This window comes from Athene noctua, chromosome 3, assembly GCF_965140245.1.
Source record: "Athene noctua chromosome 3, bAthNoc1.hap1.1, whole genome shotgun sequence".
Classification (NCBI taxonomy): Eukaryota; Metazoa; Chordata; class Aves; order Strigiformes; family Strigidae; genus Athene; species Athene noctua.
The window spans coordinates 16672588-16692256 of record NC_134039.1 but is presented as its reverse complement, the minus strand read 5'-3'; the positions used below and the strand labels follow the sequence as shown (position 1 = coordinate 16692256).

The 19669-nt window shown below is 47.5% G+C and overlaps 1 protein-coding gene across 6 annotated transcripts; it reads right to left on the bottom strand.

Moving 5' to 3' along the window:
• Positions 1–44: 44 nt before the first annotated feature.
• Positions 45–19248, bottom strand: DDX11 (DEAD/H-box helicase 11). Of its 6 annotated transcripts, none has more exons than XM_074901283.1 (26): positions 19147–19248; positions 18707–18943; positions 18267–18353; positions 16443–16600; positions 15289–15331; positions 14651–14758; positions 14002–14089; positions 13323–13525; positions 12593–12745; positions 12441–12487; positions 11585–11664; positions 10256–10300; positions 10063–10130; positions 9474–9512; positions 8876–8999; positions 8230–8364; positions 7660–7772; positions 6292–6364; positions 5812–5915; positions 4884–5033; positions 2867–2935; positions 2589–2689; positions 2099–2183; positions 1432–1507; positions 1102–1256; positions 45–977 (listed from the first exon to the last, which is right to left on the bottom strand). In XM_074901283.1, the coding sequence occupies exons 1-26, from the start codon at positions 19210–19212 to the stop codon at positions 948–950; spliced, it is 2637 nt and encodes an 878-aa protein (XP_074757384.1). In that variant the 5' UTR covers positions 19213–19248; the 3' UTR covers positions 45–947. The 6 variants fall into 6 exon arrangements, with proteins under 6 accessions (XP_074757384.1, XP_074757382.1, XP_074757383.1 ...); XM_074901281.1 differs by having other exon boundaries at positions 8230–8367; positions 19147–19227; XM_074901282.1 differs by having other exon boundaries at positions 45–1256; positions 8230–8351; positions 8872–8999.
• Between the last annotated feature and the right edge of the window lie 421 nt (positions 19249–19669).

The following is a 19669-nucleotide window of genomic DNA, read 5'->3' as shown; positions in this document are numbered from 1 at the left end:
AATTAATATACAGGGAGTGGGAAGCACTCTGTCTTACTTCTAAGTGTTTGTGAAGAGCCTTGAGAGGTAACATCCAGCTGCTGAAAGGGGCAAGGAGACAAAACAGCTCCTGGGAAGACTTGCTCAGAATGACAGGAAGAGCTAGGGCCAGCTCTGGGATTAGAGAGCTGTCCCTGTTGTTATCATGACCCTCCAGCTCTGACCCATGACTTAGGAAAGGTGCCCAGGAAAGTTAAAATTAAAAAAAAGTTTTACCATTTTTCACAGAAGGTTACTTTAAATTCAAAAACTTAGGCAGTAAAAAGAGCAGAGTAATCCTGTGCTTAAACATGATCAAAGGAGAAGTACTGTACTGTATTATGGCCATATCTTTATTCTCCCTGAAATAACTGAACTACTCCTTGACTCTATTAATTCTACCTTGAAGCAAGGGAGAAAGAAGGGGATAAGAAATGTTACCCACAGCTGCCCCATGTCTTACCAGTCTGACTGTGTAATTCCAACATGACTCAAATTAATGACCTGATAGTTTACAATTTAGTGAAAAGCTCTGTATTTCCATTGGTCATCAAGCCCCCTCCTCTTGGTGGTTGATAGGAAAAGCCAGATGTGTTCAGTAAAAGTAATTATACTCCCCCTAATTAAGTGTTTGGGTTGAAAATATTTAATTGATTTAAATAAAACCTAAACAGCTGTAAACAAAGAGAAGCCTGCCACTACTCCCTTTACCTGCCTCAGACCTACAACCAGTTTCCCTCTTGGTTATAGTGCTGAAGGCTGGCTCACCATCATAGCACTCAAGATACTGAACAGGAAACATCCACAAAGGAGGCAGAAGACATATTCACAAACTCCTTGGTACAGAAAAGCAGCAACTTGTGTTACTTCAGGTGTTCTTCCGAAGTGTAGCTCACAGAGTTGACCTAGAGCCTGTTCTCTGGTCCACATCACAAAGCATCCACCTTCCCCCGATGGAACTAGGAACACACAGAACCAGACAGTTTGTCCTAGGCCTTACTCTAAAGCAAAGGTTTGAAAAAAGTACAGATGAGTATAGTGGGAAACAGTTTTGGTAGCAGTACATAAGATACACATTCTGACCTTTCTTAACTCTGCAAATGCTGATCCAAAGGCAGGTTTCACCTGGGTTCTCTCCCTGATCCACTGCGGCAGTTTGTTAAAGATGGCAGGGCGTGCGTACCTGTGGTCCAGGAGCAGGATGCTTGCAAAGTCCTTCTGATGGCGGATGGCTCTGCCTGTACAGAGCGTACAACCACATTAAAAGGGCCCATTCAGTGGTTGTTCTGAGGTGGGAAAGCTCATGTTCCCATCATCTGTACTTTGATCAGTAATGCATCCTTTTTCCCACCCTCCTCCTTCAGTGCAGTCACATTTTGTATCCCCCAGCCTGTCCGAGGAAGGACAAATTACCTATCGACTGGTTTACTGCCTTCATGCACAGGTTTTCAATCAGCACTCTGCTAGGTGCCTGGCCAGCAGCTCTGGGCTGGAACAGAGAAATAGGCAAGACTGAGTATGAGGCAGATGTAAATCAAACTAGGCAGTCTTACTGACAAAGTGAGGCAAATATTTTTACTCCTGCAGAGTGAGCAGGTGGCCAAGGAGACCCCAAGCTCAGAGTAAGGATGGACAGAAGAAAGGTTTCAGTCAAAAAACTATGTTGAACATTCACAAAGAGCCAGAGCAAGACCCCCCAAGAAAAATTGTCCCCAGCTGCCCAGAAACAGCATCTCCAGTGGGCATCAAGAAAGAACAAGTGAGTCAAGAGAAGTGACCCTGGCAAGTCACCTACTACCCTGCCACCTTATCTGGGGTGAAGGGATGTTCCTCCCCTTGGTCTCTAGTGAGCCCCAGTGGTGTTTCCCTCCACTGATCTTCCTCCCTGTGTTAAGGGCCACCTGTACACATGCAGCATGGAGAAGGCTGTGCTCTCAGTACCACAGTCTGGGAAACGAGGGCAAGCTCACATTTTTTTAAAAAAAGTATTTGAAGGCAACCCTGGAATTTGTGTACTGGGAGGAAAGTTAATACTAAAAGGCAGAAGTGAAACAGGCAGAGGTGTGAGTGTGTCTGTTACCATTGTTTTGTCAAGCCAAGTCATTTTTTCCTGGAGCTCTGGAGATTTAATGTTGGGGTAGGGCATTCCCACCATAATCACACACCTGCAAGGGGCAAGGGAGAACTGAATTATTCTTAATGTCTCATCCTAGAGCACTTTGCCAACAGACAGACAAATTAGAGGTCACTGCACCCCTGAAAGACAGCCAGCCCTGAGAACCAAAGGCAGAATAAAACACAGCAGTCTGACAAGCACATTCTGAAGGGAAAGCTGCAGCAGGATTCAGGGTGCTGGAACAAGGAATTATCTAACACAGCAAGCCTAACTGCATTACTCACATGAAAGGTAGTCTGGACAAGTGGATTTTGCACCACCCAGCAGACTGGGTCCTGTTGGTTTAAGCATCAGCCCAAGCTACATGCACCCCAGGATTTTCTATCTATGCAAGTACTGATGTGTCCATCCCAACTGGAGTCAGTGCTCCCCTTCCAAGGAGCAGCCACCTTACCTTCCCAGGTCATCAGAGAAGTTGATCCCTTCACTCATTTTGCCTCCAACTACAGAGAGCAGCAGGGCCCCTGTCATCTGTCCTCCTGCCTGGCTGCAGCGCTGCAAGAGAGGGACCAACAACTTAAACCACCACAGGGAAGGTTTCTGTGCTTCAGAAACCCTCCCACACCTGGGCTAGAGCCCTCTTTCCTTCTTAAAAGGTGCAAATGCCCTCTTTAGTAGCACTCCCATATACAGCTGGGACAACACACTCAGCAGCCTGCCAGCTCGGCTCACCTTTATGCACTTGGCATATTCCACCAGCACCTGCTCCACCTGGTTGGCTTTCTTAGGCTCCTGAAAGATCTGTCACAGGCACAGTGCATCAGTTGCAGCAACAGGAAGCAAACCGTTTAAAGAAAGCAAATCATTTTACTCCCATGCCATTAAACAGCACACAAACTAAGCTTAGGGAAGGGCAAATTGCCTGAAAACCCCACTTAACCGGCACCTTTCCCCTCCACCCTAGAAACACACTGCATGCTCACTACAGCACTTTCCAACTGGGCTCTGAAGGGAGCAGCAGCTGCTCCTGCCGCTCTAACATTCACTTTCAGCTTTGGCAGACTTGTCTAATTCTGCAAGAAGTTACAAGTCACCTGAGTGCTAAAAGGCAGGAAACCAGTGTGCACCTCTTCCACCTATAAATAAAGATCCAGCAGCGTGAGGAAACCCTCCATCTGCAAGATCTTGGAGAACAGTGACAGGATCAATCAATTCAAATCACCAATTAACTCCATGTGATAGCTCCCTTTGTCCAATGAATACATTAGTTTTCTATATAAATCATAACAAATTAATATTTATGTTATTCTAGCATGCCTAATGAGTTACTGAAAGCCCCTGCAGTTAATTAAGCTGCATTTTGATAGATGCTGCACCTTGGCCTAAATCACAAGTTGTTTTCTTAGTAAATAAGAGGTGCAACATGTCTTGTGTGTGACAGTAAAGAACCTAAAGGATGTGTTTTCTTTTGGTTAGCAAGAAGTACTAGTAAATTTTACCAGCCAGAATCAGTCTTTGAGTAGCAAAATAACTGGCAATTACAAATATGAGCCAAAACTATTTAACTTTAATTTAAATCAGAGGATTAAATAGCTACCGTTTAGTTAATTTTCCCTGTGTAATTTATATATGACCTCAGTGTGATCTCACCACAGCCACCTCAGGAAAAACTTTAACCTTCCTCTGCTATGATACGATCTTCTTGTGTGGGCAGCTGAAAGTCACACTCGCTGCATTTCTACCAAATTGCTTCGATAACACATAACCAATTTGCTGGAGACTACAAAGGCCAAACAAGAACAGAGAGCAAGTTGTGTTATTGTGGCACAAAGCCTTGGAGGCACCAGGCAGACCGTGGGACTCTGACAGAACACACCTGAAAGGCACTGTGAGTGAGAGCTGTACAAAAACATGGAGAAGCTGAATCATAAAGCTTCCACCACAAAAAACCTACAGGGAGATCCATGTGCCAGAACGCCTGCACCAAGGCTGTGAAGTATCTGGGACTGTGCTCTCCTAATCCATGTGGTAAGTTATTTAGCTTTTGGTAAACAAAAATCACAGCCAGGGTATATGTAATTTTTTTTTTTTTTCCCCCTGGCACATGATCCAAGATCCCCACCCCGTGCTCTGAGACAGCCAGACTGCCTGACCTTCAATACCCAACCTTCAAATACTTGTGAGAGTCACTGCAAAGATTTTATATTTGCAGTGACCTCCCTATTTAATATTTCTCATTGCTTCAACAGGAGGCACCACTGCTAGTCTTTCAATTCTCATCTGCACTTCTACCAAAAAAACAAACAGCATTTTTCCTGTGAACTGCAGTCTGGTCCCACTCTGCCTAGCCCTTCGTTGTGCTGGTATGTGTTCAAGGGACACACAGCTGAGCCTGGGAAAAACAATTCCCTCCCTATAAGAGCTCAACCTGAACAGCCCCCCAGCCACACAGGAACAAGCTGGCTGCTTATGGAAAGTGAGGATTGCCTCCCCCCATGGCCACTACACAAACTATGCACTTAAAGAATCCATAGCTGCATTTAATCTAATTTAGATCGCAGCTCAGTAATCAGCCACCCGGGAAGTATAATTTATTCATTACTGGAGGGATTGGCTAGATAAACATCCGCTCTGCTCTGCTGTGCAGAGTATGAAAAAACTCAGCAAGAGAGGCCTGTAATGCATAGCTAATTGTTTGATTTTTGAAATGTCCATTTAAAGTACCAACTGCTCCTAGCTGCACAATTACCTTCTTCTTAGTTGCCAGGCGGGTGAGCAGCCCTGTCTTCTCCCAGTGTGCATATACCTGCTTCTCATATTCGTAGGAGGGGAAGAAGCACACCACACCCCCTGGGACCACATTGCACAGGTTGCAAAGGATTCGACCGGTCTCATCCATCTGCAAGAGAGACAAGAGCATATTGCAGCTGACAGGGGCTCCAGCTAATGCCACTCCAATTCTCTGCTCAATCCTAGGATCACACCTTACTGTGACATGCCTTAGGGGAGGAAAAATGTGGGAAATATGCCAGGTCTAAGAGAGCTCTCTAGGGGAGCTGCACATCATCAAAACGCTCTTCACTGCTTGGCCTCTCCTCCGATCCAGGGTGTCTGTTACTTCTGTGGAGGAGTGGTTATTCAGGAAAGCAGGGTTTATGTCCATTGTCCCAGCAGATGGGACCTGTCACATTAGAATAGATGTGGAGAGCTAGCTAGCACATCTGGTGGAGATTCAGCAGGGGCAGAGCTGATCTAGTGTATGGCCTTAGGTGCTTACTGGCCCACCAAAAGAAGAAGGGAAAAGTGCAGAAACATCTGCTGCTGCCCCTATGGTTTGGGCTGCAGTCTGCAGGGCTGCCATGTTCTACTGTCACTATGAAGCACAGTCAGAAATCTCCTTTCAATGCCCAGCACACAAATGCAGGATCTTGGTATAGCCAAACAGGATTTGCTAGTGCTCCTCATCTCCAGTAGCCACCTCTGAGCAGACAGCAAAAAAACTATTTTCCTGCTACTCTTTCCCAATTAATTGGCAAGACAGCTGCCCCAAATCCTACAGATTTCCCTTGCCGTGGCTTTTGTTCAGTCCACCTTTCAGAGAGCACACTGTCCTATGAAACATAAGCAAGTGATGCAAAAAAAGAGATACAAAGGAAGGGAACAAAGGAAAGGCTGACCATCTGGGGCAGGTCTCTCGTCTGGTAGGTAAACTCCAGCTGCTGGTTGGAAGGACCACTGCAGAGGATTATGGGCAAAATGTTTTCTGGAGGAATCACATGTCCTGGAGACAAAAAAGTAGTGAAAGTCAACATCACTGCTGTTGGCACAAACCCCACTAGCCAAAGAGCTTTACCCTGCATGCAGTGACAAAGGCACATGTTCACCTGGCTAAACTGAAGTGCCTAAGTCACTCAGCTGCTCTGACTTCCATTCCCTGAGCCCCTGGGAAGAAAGCATGGTGTGCTGCCTGCTCATACTGGCCAAGACCACCGAGGAAGTGCGGGGTAAAAGGGACCCAGCACCCCTTTGCTGCCATGATTTCTAGGAAAGATGCCCTGCTGCTTAGAGTGCCGATAGAACAGCACCAAAGGCAACCTGCAACCCTCAGGCCTCGCAGAGGCAGATCACGACCACCCCCGCTGCCCCGGCACACTCACCACAGGAGAACTCCACAACTCGTGCAGGGTCCACACCAGCACAGGACAGCAGCTGCTCTCGGAAATCAGACACCTGCAGACCACAAGCCAGAGAGAGGTAAAGCACCAGCATCCCTAAAGGTGCTACCTCAGCCACACCAGTGCCGCTCCCGGAGCGGCGCTGCGCAATGGGGAGGCAGCTGGCCGGCTCTGCCGCGGCGGGCTGCGGGCACGGGCCCCCGCCATGAGGAGAAGATCGAGGGCAGGGGAACGCTGAGCACACAGGCCAGGGCTGGGAGCCCGCTGGACTCCAGGAGAGAGGAGAGGGCCGGCCGCGGCCCGAGCCCGCCGCCCAGCCGAGCGCCCGCGCCTCAGCGGTGGCCCCGAGTGAGGGCGGCAGCGCCCCCTGCCGGCGGCCCCGCGCCCCGCCAAGGCCCGGCGAGGGCCCGGGCATCGCCTCACGCCGGCCCAAGCACCGCAAGCAGCGTGAGGGGGCCGGGAGCGGGGCGGGGGGATCCCCTTTCAGTGCCCGCGGCCCTGAGCCTTGCCCTGGCCCTGCCGCTCGGGGATCACCCAGCGGGTCCTGAGTCTTGCCTGGCCCTGCCCGCAATCACCCAGCCTCTCTTGGCCCAACACAATACAATTTCAGACTTCCCCAGGCCCAGAAATTTGTTACTGGAACTCCCGAGCACTGCACAGACCACAGCTTGGACTGCAACTACACCTTCTCTTTGAGCTGCAGTCTGAAGAGTTCGAAGTTGGAAAGGTGGCCTTCCAACAAGGAAGTCCTGCGCTTCATACCCTTCCCTTCCCTCCCCCGTCACCACAAGGGCAAAGAGGCAATTTCAAGACATTCATGTCCACCAAAAGGATAAGTGTAGCTAATGGGGATATGTGACACACCCCACTGCATCTGTACAACACAAACACACCGTCTCTTAGGCACTAAAGCAACAGGAGAAGGATGATAAGCTGCCTCCAACCATACCAATACTGAACTCAGTTTTTCTGAAGGATCCCCTATGGGATGGTCCCTGTGGGATCCCTGTCCCTTTAGGTCAGATGGTTTTATGAGGTCCTCTGACTGCTATCCATGCTAGTTCCAACCTACCATGAGCTCAGCCTCAGCCTGTGTCATCTTGAGAACAAGAAAAGCTAGCAAGGACAATCCTGCCCTTGCACCTACAACTTTTTGCTTAAACAAGTAGTGTGACATCTCACAGGAAAACCATATCAGGGAAAATAAGAGGGTAGGTAGGTCTCTTCCCACACATACACACAGCATGGGAAGTGAGAAGAGCACATCGCCATGGGGCCAAGCTATTTTTCCATGCCTGCTTGCAGATAGCACAAGAGACCTCCTCAGACCTCCGTGTAGCATTCCCTCACCGGCTGCATGGTGCCCCCAGCAATGATTACAGCACGGCATTCTTCCACCACCTTGGCAAAGTAGACAGCTGGATTCAACAAGAGGAATTTGAGGCTGCTCTGACCAACTGTGCCTGGGAAAAGAAGAGAAACAGCATCAGGAGCTAGCTGTGACAGACAGGGACGTATGAGAGATTCTCCCTCCTTCTCTGGGCACTTTGGCAGATCAGATCCCCCAAGTCTCAAAGCCAGGACTTGCTATTCAACACTGCCAGAGGTGGCAGCATGTAACGCCAACCTGGAAGTTAGTTACCTTCTGCTTCCTCATCTTCCTGGAGCTGTAGAAGAGGCACAGTAAATTGCAAGACAAAAATTGACATTGAAAATGGGAGCAGAGCTCTGCAAACCCTGCCCCTAATGCCCTTGGTTAAGAATCCCCTTGGGTTCATGAGCATGCTCAGACAGACCAAGCCTGCCAGCCTGCATCACAGACAGCACAGATATATCGCTGCAGGCTCCCCCTAGGCTCAGGATCTTACTGCCAGAGAAGCACCCTTCTTGAAACTCATGCCAGCTCTCCCTTTCCAGTACCTTGCCTGTTGACAATGACTCTGCCATCTTGATTGGCATTCGTGAGGGCTGAGAGGAATCCTTCAATCTGCATCAGTGGAGAGGCAGTTCGGAGCTGGTCGTTCTCAGCCTCCACAGGAGGGCTCCAGGGAGTACCTGCTGGCCCAAAGAGGAAAGGAGAGGCAGGCAACTTAGGCCACACTTCTGAAGACAGGGGCTAAGCACAAAATACAGATGGGTCCTTTCTATAGGAACATGATACCTGGCCTACGTATGCAGGCATAGAACAAAGACCCAATAAAGGAGAGAACCCAAATTCTGTCTCATTGCTAGGAAAAAAACAAAAACAAAACCAAAGATCTCATTTTTGTAGCTGGCACCACTAAACAGAGCTACCCATGGTAGCTCATCTCCCAGAGCCAGCTGGTCACAGTGGTGTAAACATGGAATCACGTTATCATTCAGCTTGGACCTCAGGAGATCTTCTAATCATATGTACAGTTGCCTAGGTCATCTAGTCAGATGTATTAAAAAACACCTGCGTAGGTCAGCTTCTGCAGACTCTCAGTCTCCAAATCTGCTTCCCCCCTTTCCTCATGCGGACAGATGCAGGTTCCACATTGTCACTTTCTCCTCAGATGCACAAGTGGAGGGTGTCTGAACTTACCCTCTTTATCAGATCCCTGTTTGAGGGTCAGAAGAAAGTTCTGAAAACCAGCCAACTTCTGGTTCTCCTTGTTGGTCTTCACAGTTGTGGCAGGGCCTCCATATCGCTCCACAAACCCAAAAAGCTGCCAAGGAAAAGCCAGAAAGATTTAAGACCACCACCAGCAGGAATCAGACAAGATACAAACAGGTTTGCTGGCCTGCCACAGATAAAGTTCCTTAGTAGGTGTCTGCAAACCAGCCCAATCAGAATCTATCAGCAGAGCCCAGAACTCTCATTACCTTCCTCCACCCATTGAATCAAACCCAAAACAAGTCTTTGATGTTCATTCCTCCAGTGCAGTGGAGGCCCTTAAGTTTGAGGCCAAGCAGCACAGAATTAGCACCCACTGGAATACTGTGGTACACCATGCTGTATGTTTCTTTGCTCTATAAGCAAAAGGTAACCTGCCCATATAGTGCTTTTCCAGGAACCATTTTGTTTGCGGAGCAGGGTGGAGAAGACAGGCTCCCACCTCAGCTGCTGCATCTTCCACTTCAAACTCAATGTATGAAACAGCATTTGAATGCTGCTGACCACAAAGCCTCAGGGGCAGTACCTTCCTACTGATGAGGCTCTTCTCGCAGTAACGCCGAACCTGTTGGAGGAAGGCAGAAAAATGAACTGGCATTCAGCATCCCTTCTCCAATCCTCTGTCTTTGATCCCTGTCCAGCAGGGATATCACTTGCTGTTCTTGCTGTGCTCTTGGGGAGGGATGCACAGTTCTTCCTGCGTGTTGCCTCCCAGACAACAGTTTATTACAAAGGCATTGCTTCCGGAGTGGACACACATGGTATTAAGGTGCTGTGTTTGGAAGTTCGAGGGATAGGTTAGGTTACTGAAGTACCAGTTTCTTCATCCTCAACCCTTACAGTTTAGCTTTGCCTACAGACAGTCTTGGTGCTCGTACATGTTTAATTAATTACTTGCTTCCCTCTACCCTGAGACCACCTCTTCAGCTTTAATGCACTGTTATCCAGACAGCAGGAGCAGAGATCTATACACTGGGGAGGTGGCAAGAATCTGCTGGAAAGCAGATTCTGCCATGTGGGCCTTGGCTCTACTTCTAGCTCTCACACACACTTCCTGCTAACCTCAAACAAGTCACCACCACCTGTGCCCTGGCAGATGACAACATCTGCATTACCTTGAAGAGGTTGATATTGTCAATTTGGCTCTGAAACAGAAAGTCATTGATGGATTTCAGCACTGTCCCTGAAGGAAAAGGGGAGAAAGAAGAAAAAAAAAAAAAAATTATTAGCTGCTGGGCCTGCAGTCCCTTACTGCCCACACCCACATCCCTGACTGATGGCTGCATCAGGTGTTCACTTTAGTCTTACCTGTTTGGGAAACTGCCTGACAGCCAGGATTTTGGTTCACATTACCTGTAAAACATGAAACTGATTCAATGAAGGCTTATAACGGGTCTGTCTTAAAATCAAGCAAGAGACTAACAACTGAGCTGAAAGGCACACCACACCAGGACAAAAACCAAGAAATAACTATACATCTGCAAGATGTAGCTATACAGACAAAACATCAGCTCCTGCTCAGTTTTAATTTCCCGTGTAGGGTAGACCTACATTGTAGGGCAATTGTGCTGCTGCATCCTAAGAAACACCACCTACATTCCTTCTGTAGCAGGAGGCAGCAGGTAGGGTGGGTGCATACAAATGCTCACACACTATGTAGTCATCATGCTGCAAAGATGAAGGGACAGGGACTGCAATGCATCCCTCTGCACTACTCAGTGCAGCAGCGGGGAGCTGGAAGGTGCATAGGTTGGCAGGCAATTGGGAAGAGGGGGAAACATGAGGATAGCTCCACACCCAGACCCCAACAGCCAGAACAGGATTAATTGCTGCCACTTGCTGCATTTTATGTCCTAGTGTTTAACACCCACCTCACATCTCACTCTTGCAGCCTCAATCTTGAAGCTGTACACAGGCTGCAGTTTCTAATGAAAGCACTTAACTGAGTGTGGGGAAGGAAAGAGTGGCAGGAACAGAGGGGGAAGAGAAGTATGTATCTGAGAGAAAGGCAGAGCACTACCAGGTCCCTGCCCCAAAGAGCTGCATTTCCCCTAAGTAAGGAGGAAGCTCTTTATAAACTTATGACAGGCTCTCTTCAAGACACACTGAGGTCTAGCAAACAGATCATTAGAGGAAAGGAACCCTGCAAATGCCAGTGGATTTTAAAATCACAGCAAAATAATATTTTTTCACAAAGGAAATGCATCACTCAAGAAAGATTCTGCAGAGGCACACCTGACACAGGTAGAGGCCCTGCCACCAGATGATGCAGGAGATTTATTCCATGCAGCTCTCGTACAGCCCTGATCACTGTCACACATCTACTGTACTCCTCGCTTAGCACCCTGTCTCCTCCCCATTCAAATCAGATCTGAAAACCACACAGAGAGAGAGGGAAACTGCCTCTATGAACTTATGGTATCATCTGCTGTTCCTCAGCTAATCAAAGAGAGGGGTTCAGGCAGACCACATTACAAGACAGACTGAGAAATGAGAATACTGCCATCTGAATCTATACATGAGCAACACCTACCCGCAGCCTCTCTCTGCAGAGGTGGAAAGGCAACAATACCCTGAGGAAGCACCAATTAGCTCATGGTCTATCAGCATCCAGCGAGATAGAAAAGGTTTGCTTACCTCCCAGCATGGCCACAAACTGCTCCAGCAAATACAGGATCTGTTTAATGTACATCAAGTTCTTTGCCTTCAAACGTTTCCTATGAAAAACAAGACCGGTAGTAGGCCACAAAACATCTTCAAGGACTAACAGCATTTGAGCTGCAGAGACAAGCAGCTGAACTCCCTTTCATTTTGGGGCGACAGAAACCAAGAATGATTTCTCTTCGTCTCTCTCTCCCTGTTTGTAACAGACCGTAGACTCCTGGATATCCCGCCCAAGGTCATTTCAGAGCACTCGCCCATGCAGCCCACACCATTCCTACCATCACCTTTCTCCTCATACATTAACTACAGCTTGTTTATTACAATAGCAGTGATACCTCAAGTCCCTCCTGCAGTAATGCTCCACAGATTCAAAGTTATTAGCATTGAGCACAATAATCAACCACTGCAGGGACGACAAGAAGCAAGATTTGGCCAAAGCCAAAAGCCACATATAGCTTCCTCCTGCTCAGAGCTTACGGCCTGTGCCATAATACCAGTCAGCACATGAAAGACATGAAAGACTGAATCTTTTGAAACTATGCATCACAAAGCCAGAGCGATTAGAGAGAGATATTGGGAAAGGAACTAAGAATACAAGGGAAAGCCAGAATCCTCAGGGTATCCCCCTTGTCACTGCTTAATATGAGCCCCAGGAGTCTGACTTAGATTCTAGACAGAGATAATGAAGCAAGTGGCTTTTCATCTGCAGAAATATTAATGCAAATAACTTTTCACCAGGGAAAAGCAAGAAAGACCGTGCAGACGCGAGACAAGCCGTGGCATTCACACTGCCTGCCACTGTTGTGCTATTTCTCTCCGAGATCTTCACCTGTATCGCTCCATGTACTGCGACAGCTGGGAGTGGGCACAGCACAGCTACACGAACGAAAAAGAAGGAGCTGTTACTACAAAGGAGTCAAGAAAGGGCGCTCTGCTGGATGCAGAGCTCACTCACAATTAACAGTCCAGGCTGTGACTCACCTGAGAGCCACTGACCTCCGCACTATGGATACAAGTGATGGTGTCTATAAGGTTGTGGGCCTCATCGATGATTACAACCTGGTCCTTCAGCTTGATCCCAGCAGCGCTTCTGGTAGGCTCATGCAAGAGCATCTGATAGGGCAGCACCACCAGCTACAGGAGAAGCACACACTGCCCTGATTCTAGCTCTCATCCTTACAAACTGAGGGCAGTCCCCATCCGCTCATTAAAGGCCCATATCAGAAGGCCTCTCAGAATTCAGTCAAGTTACTTACTATTATTATGGGAAATACAGGAAAAGAGACAGGAGCATGTGCTTGAGAGGGGCACCAACATGTAAGTTAAAGAGAAATGATTATGCTACAGCTGCATATTGGCTCAGGTTACCTTCTGAAGCCCCTCTGAAGCACTGAAAGCGTGTCCTCCAAGAGAGCCAAGCAAGGAAGAGCAGTGGTGGCAAGAGCTAAGATTACACCCATGCATCAGTATTGCCTCAGAGTTATCGAGCCTTTCAAGTATTTCAGAATGCTGAGACATACTTACAGCCTTTCTATTAACGTCAAATGGATATTCTTATTTTCCTTTGCTCTCTCAGCAAAACTACAGCTGAGAGAAAGACAGCCTCTTTACAAACTCCCACAACATTGAATAACAGTTCTGGAGAGAGCAGGCAATTGGTTTATTCCTAGAGGCTCTGACATTAATTCCACTAAAGGTGTGAACGCCTTACCTGAGCAGCAGGAATGGCATATCGACTCCCATAATATGGGCAGGCTTTGGTCTCCCTTCCCAGAGCCACCAACTGCTCAATATCCTTCACTTCCACTAGAACTTCATCACAGAGAAACTGCATTTGCTCATAGGAATAAAATGGGCATATGGCGTGACTTGCATGTCTCCTCTTTCCTTCCATCTTTTCATCACTCTTCTTTTCTAACAGCAGAAGTAAAAAGAAAGCTATGAGCAACACATAGCCTAAAACAACCGCTTTGCAGAACCTCCCAGATTTCAAAGCAGGCTTTGACATGTGTATTTTTGACCTATCATCTATTTAAATACTATTCAGCATTAACATCTGCATCTCCATGATGGACATTACTCTTGCCAGCTAGATTTAGCCACGTGACATTTTCCAGTATTTCTAGTACTGAGTTACAAAGACAATTATCCTTCTGTTGGGGAAGTCCTGACCAACTTACGGCACTCGGAAAATACATACAGATCTCAGCATCCTAGTCTGGAAGATGAGAGAAGTAAAAGCACCAAGGATCTCTAGCTCTGCTCCTCCAACCTACCATTTTCAAGCTCCTACCACTCTCTTGCTAGAGCTGATAGGCAGAGCACACTGTCTCCAGACTCTCATACCAGCTTTATCAGCAATTGCTTCCCCAAGCTGGAAGCGTTCCTACCGTGTTTGTTCTTTTGCATCTCCATGCAGCGGTCATTGATGAGCTGGAGAGCCCCCAAGCGTCGCACCTCCTCATTCACACACAAGTTCTTGGACATGCAAAGAGAGGAAGCAGTAGATGATCATTAAGCACCGAGTGTCTCCTGTGCCCCCTTTGCTGTAAAATAGAAGGTTTCTTGAAAGCAATCTCAGGCCAAATTACAAAATGGAAAAGTCTGTTGGTCAGACATTGTGGATATTAACTCCTACAAACATGCTCAAAACCCATAAAACCTTAGCAAGGAGAAAACATGAGAAAAGATGCACTGAGATGGCTCACAGCTACACAGCAGCTTCTAAAAACTGCTTCCAGGAGTAACACTAAGAGGAGCACCCTCCCAGTGACTCAGACATCTGTAATATTCCACATCAGAAAAGGTAAAACAGATTTTTGCACTTCTATCAAAGGGTAAATGGCCAAAACACAGCTCACAGAAAAGTGTACATCACACAGATCTGTGTCACAACCCATGACTGCTTTAGTTTCTCAGTGTGAGATTCAGTCAATCCCCAAGATGCCTCCTGTGATGTCACATCCACACACCTCCTCCCAAAGTCTCCTCCATTAAGTTAGCATGCCCTCTAGGTCCCTTGTGAACAGTACCACATACCTGCCTGGACCCCAAGGAGACCAGACGCGTGTCTTTGCCAAAAGGACTTTTTTGCACCTCGCGCACAAACTGAGACAGCTGAGAGTGAGTGCGACTGCAGTAGTAAATCTACCATGAGGAAGAACAAGAGGAAGACAAGAACATGAAAGCCAATCCCCTATGTACAACTAATCCTGCAAGGAAGCAGGCAAGCACCTCAGCAAGGTTAATCTTTCTCAAGCCTTCAAAAACACAGGGGAAGGCACGTGTCTTGAGTGTCACAACTGTTGAGGCTAACAGCCTTTGCCGTCTCCTGTGCATTTACCTTGTTTCCATTTAATTTTCCAAGGTGCCTATAGAAACAGGGACTCACCATTGGAGAGTAATAAAAACGTATTTCTCACAGTGTACTTTTACAGCAAGCCACATCAAAAATTTGGCAGATTTAGCAGAGCAAGCTCCTTAGGCAGCCAGCGTAGGCCAGAAGAAGAAGAGCACAGTAGCACTAGTCACTATTATCAACAAACTTGGCAGTTCTTAGACATTAGTTCCTAAATCCTTCTGTACTGCATAACTCTGAGAAGGGTGCATGGAAGCCATAATTCTGCTCACTCCTACACTGTTCTACAAGGTGGCACTATTCACTTTCCTCATCTTACCTTAGTCACATGCTCTTCTTCCAAATCATCATCATCTTCCAGCCTAAGAAAAGAGAAAGCCCAAACAGTTTCCTTTCAGCAGATCACTGACAGAATCAAATGATGCTCTACTACAAGAGAGAGGTCTCAAGAGAGATGGTTATGTCATCTCAAGAAGAGCCTCATATCTTAAGAGGTAAAAGAAAAATCAACTTTTTAAGAATAGGGTAAGTGTGCAGAGTCAAGTCAAGCCTTGCTCTTTAAAAGGAAAATATCTGTAGGGCTCTGTCTTTAGCAACTTCAAGAAATTATTTTCTTTTAAATCTGGGGCTCCTAAGCCCCAGGCATAAACTAATCAGTGCTATGCTATTCTTTGGTGATCTTATTTATTTTTGTAAAACTTTCCCTTTAGAGACAATTTACCACCCTAAAGATATTGCATAAATAAAAGCTTCAGGAAGGTATTTAGCTGCCAGAGTTCTTCAAAGGCAGCAGCAGTTTAATGTTTGATAAACTACATATAAATGAAGTAGTTAAGTGTTTTGCAATTTTTAAGACAGAAGCATCTGTCTGGATACTAATTAGTAAATTTGTATTTTAAATGTATTTGACTTTTCATGCTGAAATATGGCTTCTGGCTTTCTGCATAAAGCAAATGTATGAGAGAGAAAAGTGTGCATAGGGTTTTCATGCTGAAGCTCAGTCTTTAGAAATATGAACATCTCTCCCTTCAGAGTATCAAAAGATGCCAGTGCTGATCTGCAGGACTGATAACTTCCTCTGATACATTAGAAGAGCGAACTGGAACTCAGGGTAAGGAACTTGAGATCAAGTCATTCACTCAGGATCCAGAGGCATTCTTTGGGAAACCGGGCATGGAAAAAGGCAGGACATTGCCACACATTTTAAGAAAGATTTATTTTCTCAGAAAATACTTCAGGTCACTCTGATTGGTCTAACAAAAGCATTAAAAAAGAAAAAACCCACACAAAATCAAATCCCCTCAAAAACACAAAACCAGCCAATTAAAGAAACTCCCAGAGCAACCACAGCTTGAATGGGCAATTAACTCCAGATTTGCACAATCACAGGTCAAATCCCTTTAATCAAGACAAGCCAATAATGATACAGAAAACCTCTCCTTGGCATGGAACCCCCTCAGTCCCTGTCCTTACCCAGATATCACTTTCTTTTCATCATCACTCTCATATTCAGCAAGAACCAGCTCCTCCTCATTGTGATCCAGCTGCTCTAGAACATCCACTCCATCTCCCTCTGAAATAACATCCTTGCTGAGCTGAAGAAGACGCTTTGTCTCATCCTCCTCAGATCTCTGAAAGGAATACATGATCACATTCTCTCTCATACAAAAAGAGATACCACGCATATCGCTTTATGCCACGGACGGGTCAGAAGGCAGCACAGTCCCTCACACATAACACCGGGCATGGCTTGCTGGGTAAACCCCCAGCAGGGCAAACAAATGCACCAAGGGTGTCTGAAGCTGTTCAGCCCCACAGAATGCAGCTGTTACCAACAACCAAGAACTTGCCCACACAGAGATGTACATGGAGGAGAAACATAAAGCACCTTCTATGCAAAAGGCCCACTGAACTAGCAGATCCTGAAATGACAATATCCCTGTAATCCACTATTAGTTGCTTAAAGTGGACCATAAAAGATGTCTACCAGAGAAAAAAATAGCATGTAAATAAACCCAAACACACAAGGACATAATCAAACACTGTCCACACTTAACTCAAAGCTAGGATAAACTCAGCACCTGTTTTAGAATGCAGAGCACAAGACTTCTCTTACTGTTTTTTCTCCAGTTATGTAGTTCTTATTCTAACACAGGTCTACCCCCCTACAAAAAAAAATATCTATTAAACTCTTGAAGAATAGTTTTCTGATTAACTTTGAAAAAACAAAGTCCTCTTTATCGGAACACAATCTGAAAACGGCATCTTCTGACATCAGTGAGTGTTTTTTTACCATGGCATTATGAAGAAATGCAGTTAGGGAGCAGTACAGAGATGAATCAGTTGCTTTTCCAAGTCTCTATAACATTGCTCTCATTTGCTTTCTTGCTTTTTATCATGCTCCTCATTTCACATGCTGTTCATCCTCGTAAGAGACAAAAGTTATTTGTTCCACTTGTTTTTCATTTGCCATTCACCCCTGAACCTTTGCTATTCCTGCCATATCCTTTTGACAGGAGCCGACCAAATCATAGCACAGCACTTGAAATAGAGCACACAAGAAACTAATATCCTGGCAGCCTAATAAATCTTCCTGTTTGGGGACCTGAAGTGGTTATTTCTGGCAAGTTTGACTCATACCATCAAAAAGCACTTTAGAGTCAAGAGTACTGAGGCCAGTTCACCCATCTAAATGGCAGGAAAATATATCTGTGAACTTTTCATATGTAGAAAAGAGACAGTTCTGAACAACACAATCACATTTGCTATTAAACAGATACAATCATTCCCTAGTGGTGAGCAAAATATAACCAAAAGCCTGGCCCGGCTTTGGTTTTTTTGGTTTTTTTGGTTTTGTTTTTGTCGGGGGAGGGGGGCGGGGGGAGGTCTTCTGTTCCCATGATCTTAAATTTAATCACAGTTCTACAGGATTACCCCAGAAGTACAGAGCATTCACACATGGTCATAAAACAGACAACTTCCAAACAAAAAAATTCAAGTATTAAAGCTTTTAAAACAAAACCAGAGGGCCAGAAGTCCATCAGAACACATGTCCTTTCTATCCGCACACAAACACTGTCACAGGAAATTCTCTAGAAACAAATTATTTTTCACATCTGTACTTTAAAAAGAAAACCCAACCAAAAATTCTGGATGGCCAATTTCAACAACCTAATACAAAGAGCTCCCCAAACAGACAAGCTGGAAAATTTAGTATGAAGTGGCAGATACAAGCTGGTATGAAAAACACGTGAGGTAACCAAACCAGAAAGTTCTAATATCTCCGGGATAACTCACCTTCCTCTTTGCTGCATATTTTAACTGCACATTATGACGAATTTTCTCAAGACGATTTTCTCGCTTTTTTCTCCTGATCTGCTCTTCCTAGAATAAAGAGAAAGTGAAGGAAGGATGAAGCATATTTAGCCCTAAACCCTGGGTGCAATTCCTTTCCTACGTTCTGGGTATAGAAAAAAAATTAGCTCTGAAACAGAAGTCCCTTTCTCCTGGAGTGCACACCTCTTACACATTACTACGCTGAGAGCGATACAGTTTTCTGTCTTATGCCCCCTGCACAGCAGTGCCGCATCCCTCATAACAAAGTCCTATGAAAGACAAAGACCACCACCAAAGTTTGCCTCGCGTGTTTTTCCAACCATCACCGCTCAGGACACCGGCCTTTCCGACCCTCACGGCCCGTTACTTTACCCGTCCTCTACACATGAGCATTTCCCGACCTTCAGCCTGTCCACCGCGTCCCGCTCTTCCTTCTTCTGCACGAAGGCCGTAACCCAGTCCGGTTCCCCAGCGGCGCCTCCGCTCCCCGGGTGTCCCGGCTCGGCTGCAGCCGGCCGCTCTCCGCGCTCCTGCCCGCTGTCCTCCAGGGCCAGAAGCCGCGCCTCCTCCTGCCGCTTTTTCTCCTCAAAGTCTCGGAGCCAGGAGAGGGCCCCGCAGATCAGGCTCAGCGATTTTCCCTGCCACAGAAAACGAACAAGACGAGGCTCCCGCGCTGCCGCCGCCATGCCCCTCCACACAGACGGACCCACTCCGCGACAGCCCCTTCTGAGCGGGACCGGGACCGGGACCGAGCCCGGGCCCTGGCCCGGCCCCTCCCGGCTGCCGGCTCCCTGCCACCGCCCCAGCCGCCCGGGCCCCGGCTGCCGCCGCCCCGCCTCACCGTGCCCGTGGGGCTCTCGAAGATCCCCACCCTGCCGGCCTCCAGCGCGCTGTACAGCGCCGCCATGAACCGCTCCTGGATGAGGTAGGGCGTGTAGGGGAACGGGAACCGGCCGCCCCCCGGCGCCGCCACCCCGCTTTCCATCCCGCCCGCCGCCGCCCCGCTTCGAACCGAGCGCCGGAGGCGCCCCGCCCCCTTCCCGTCACGCTGCGGGGCCGGCGGGAGGCGGCGGGGGGCGGAAGGGTGCAGCTCCGCCGGGCTCTGCCCTGCTGGGGACGGGCGAGCGGGCGCTTCTCCTCCCGCTCCCCCTCCTCCCCCGGCGGCGGTGCGGGGCCGTCCCGCCGCACCGCGCTCCCGTGGGACCGGCGTGCCCCCCGCCGGGCCGTGGCCCCTGGAAGAACGCGGGTTATTCTGGTTTTAGAGGCCCAAACCCTGCCTCCTTCGACCGCTTGTCCTAAGTTGCAGGAGTTGCTGGGCCGCCTCAGGTACCGCCTGGCCCTGCGTATTCTCTGCTCTGCAGCTG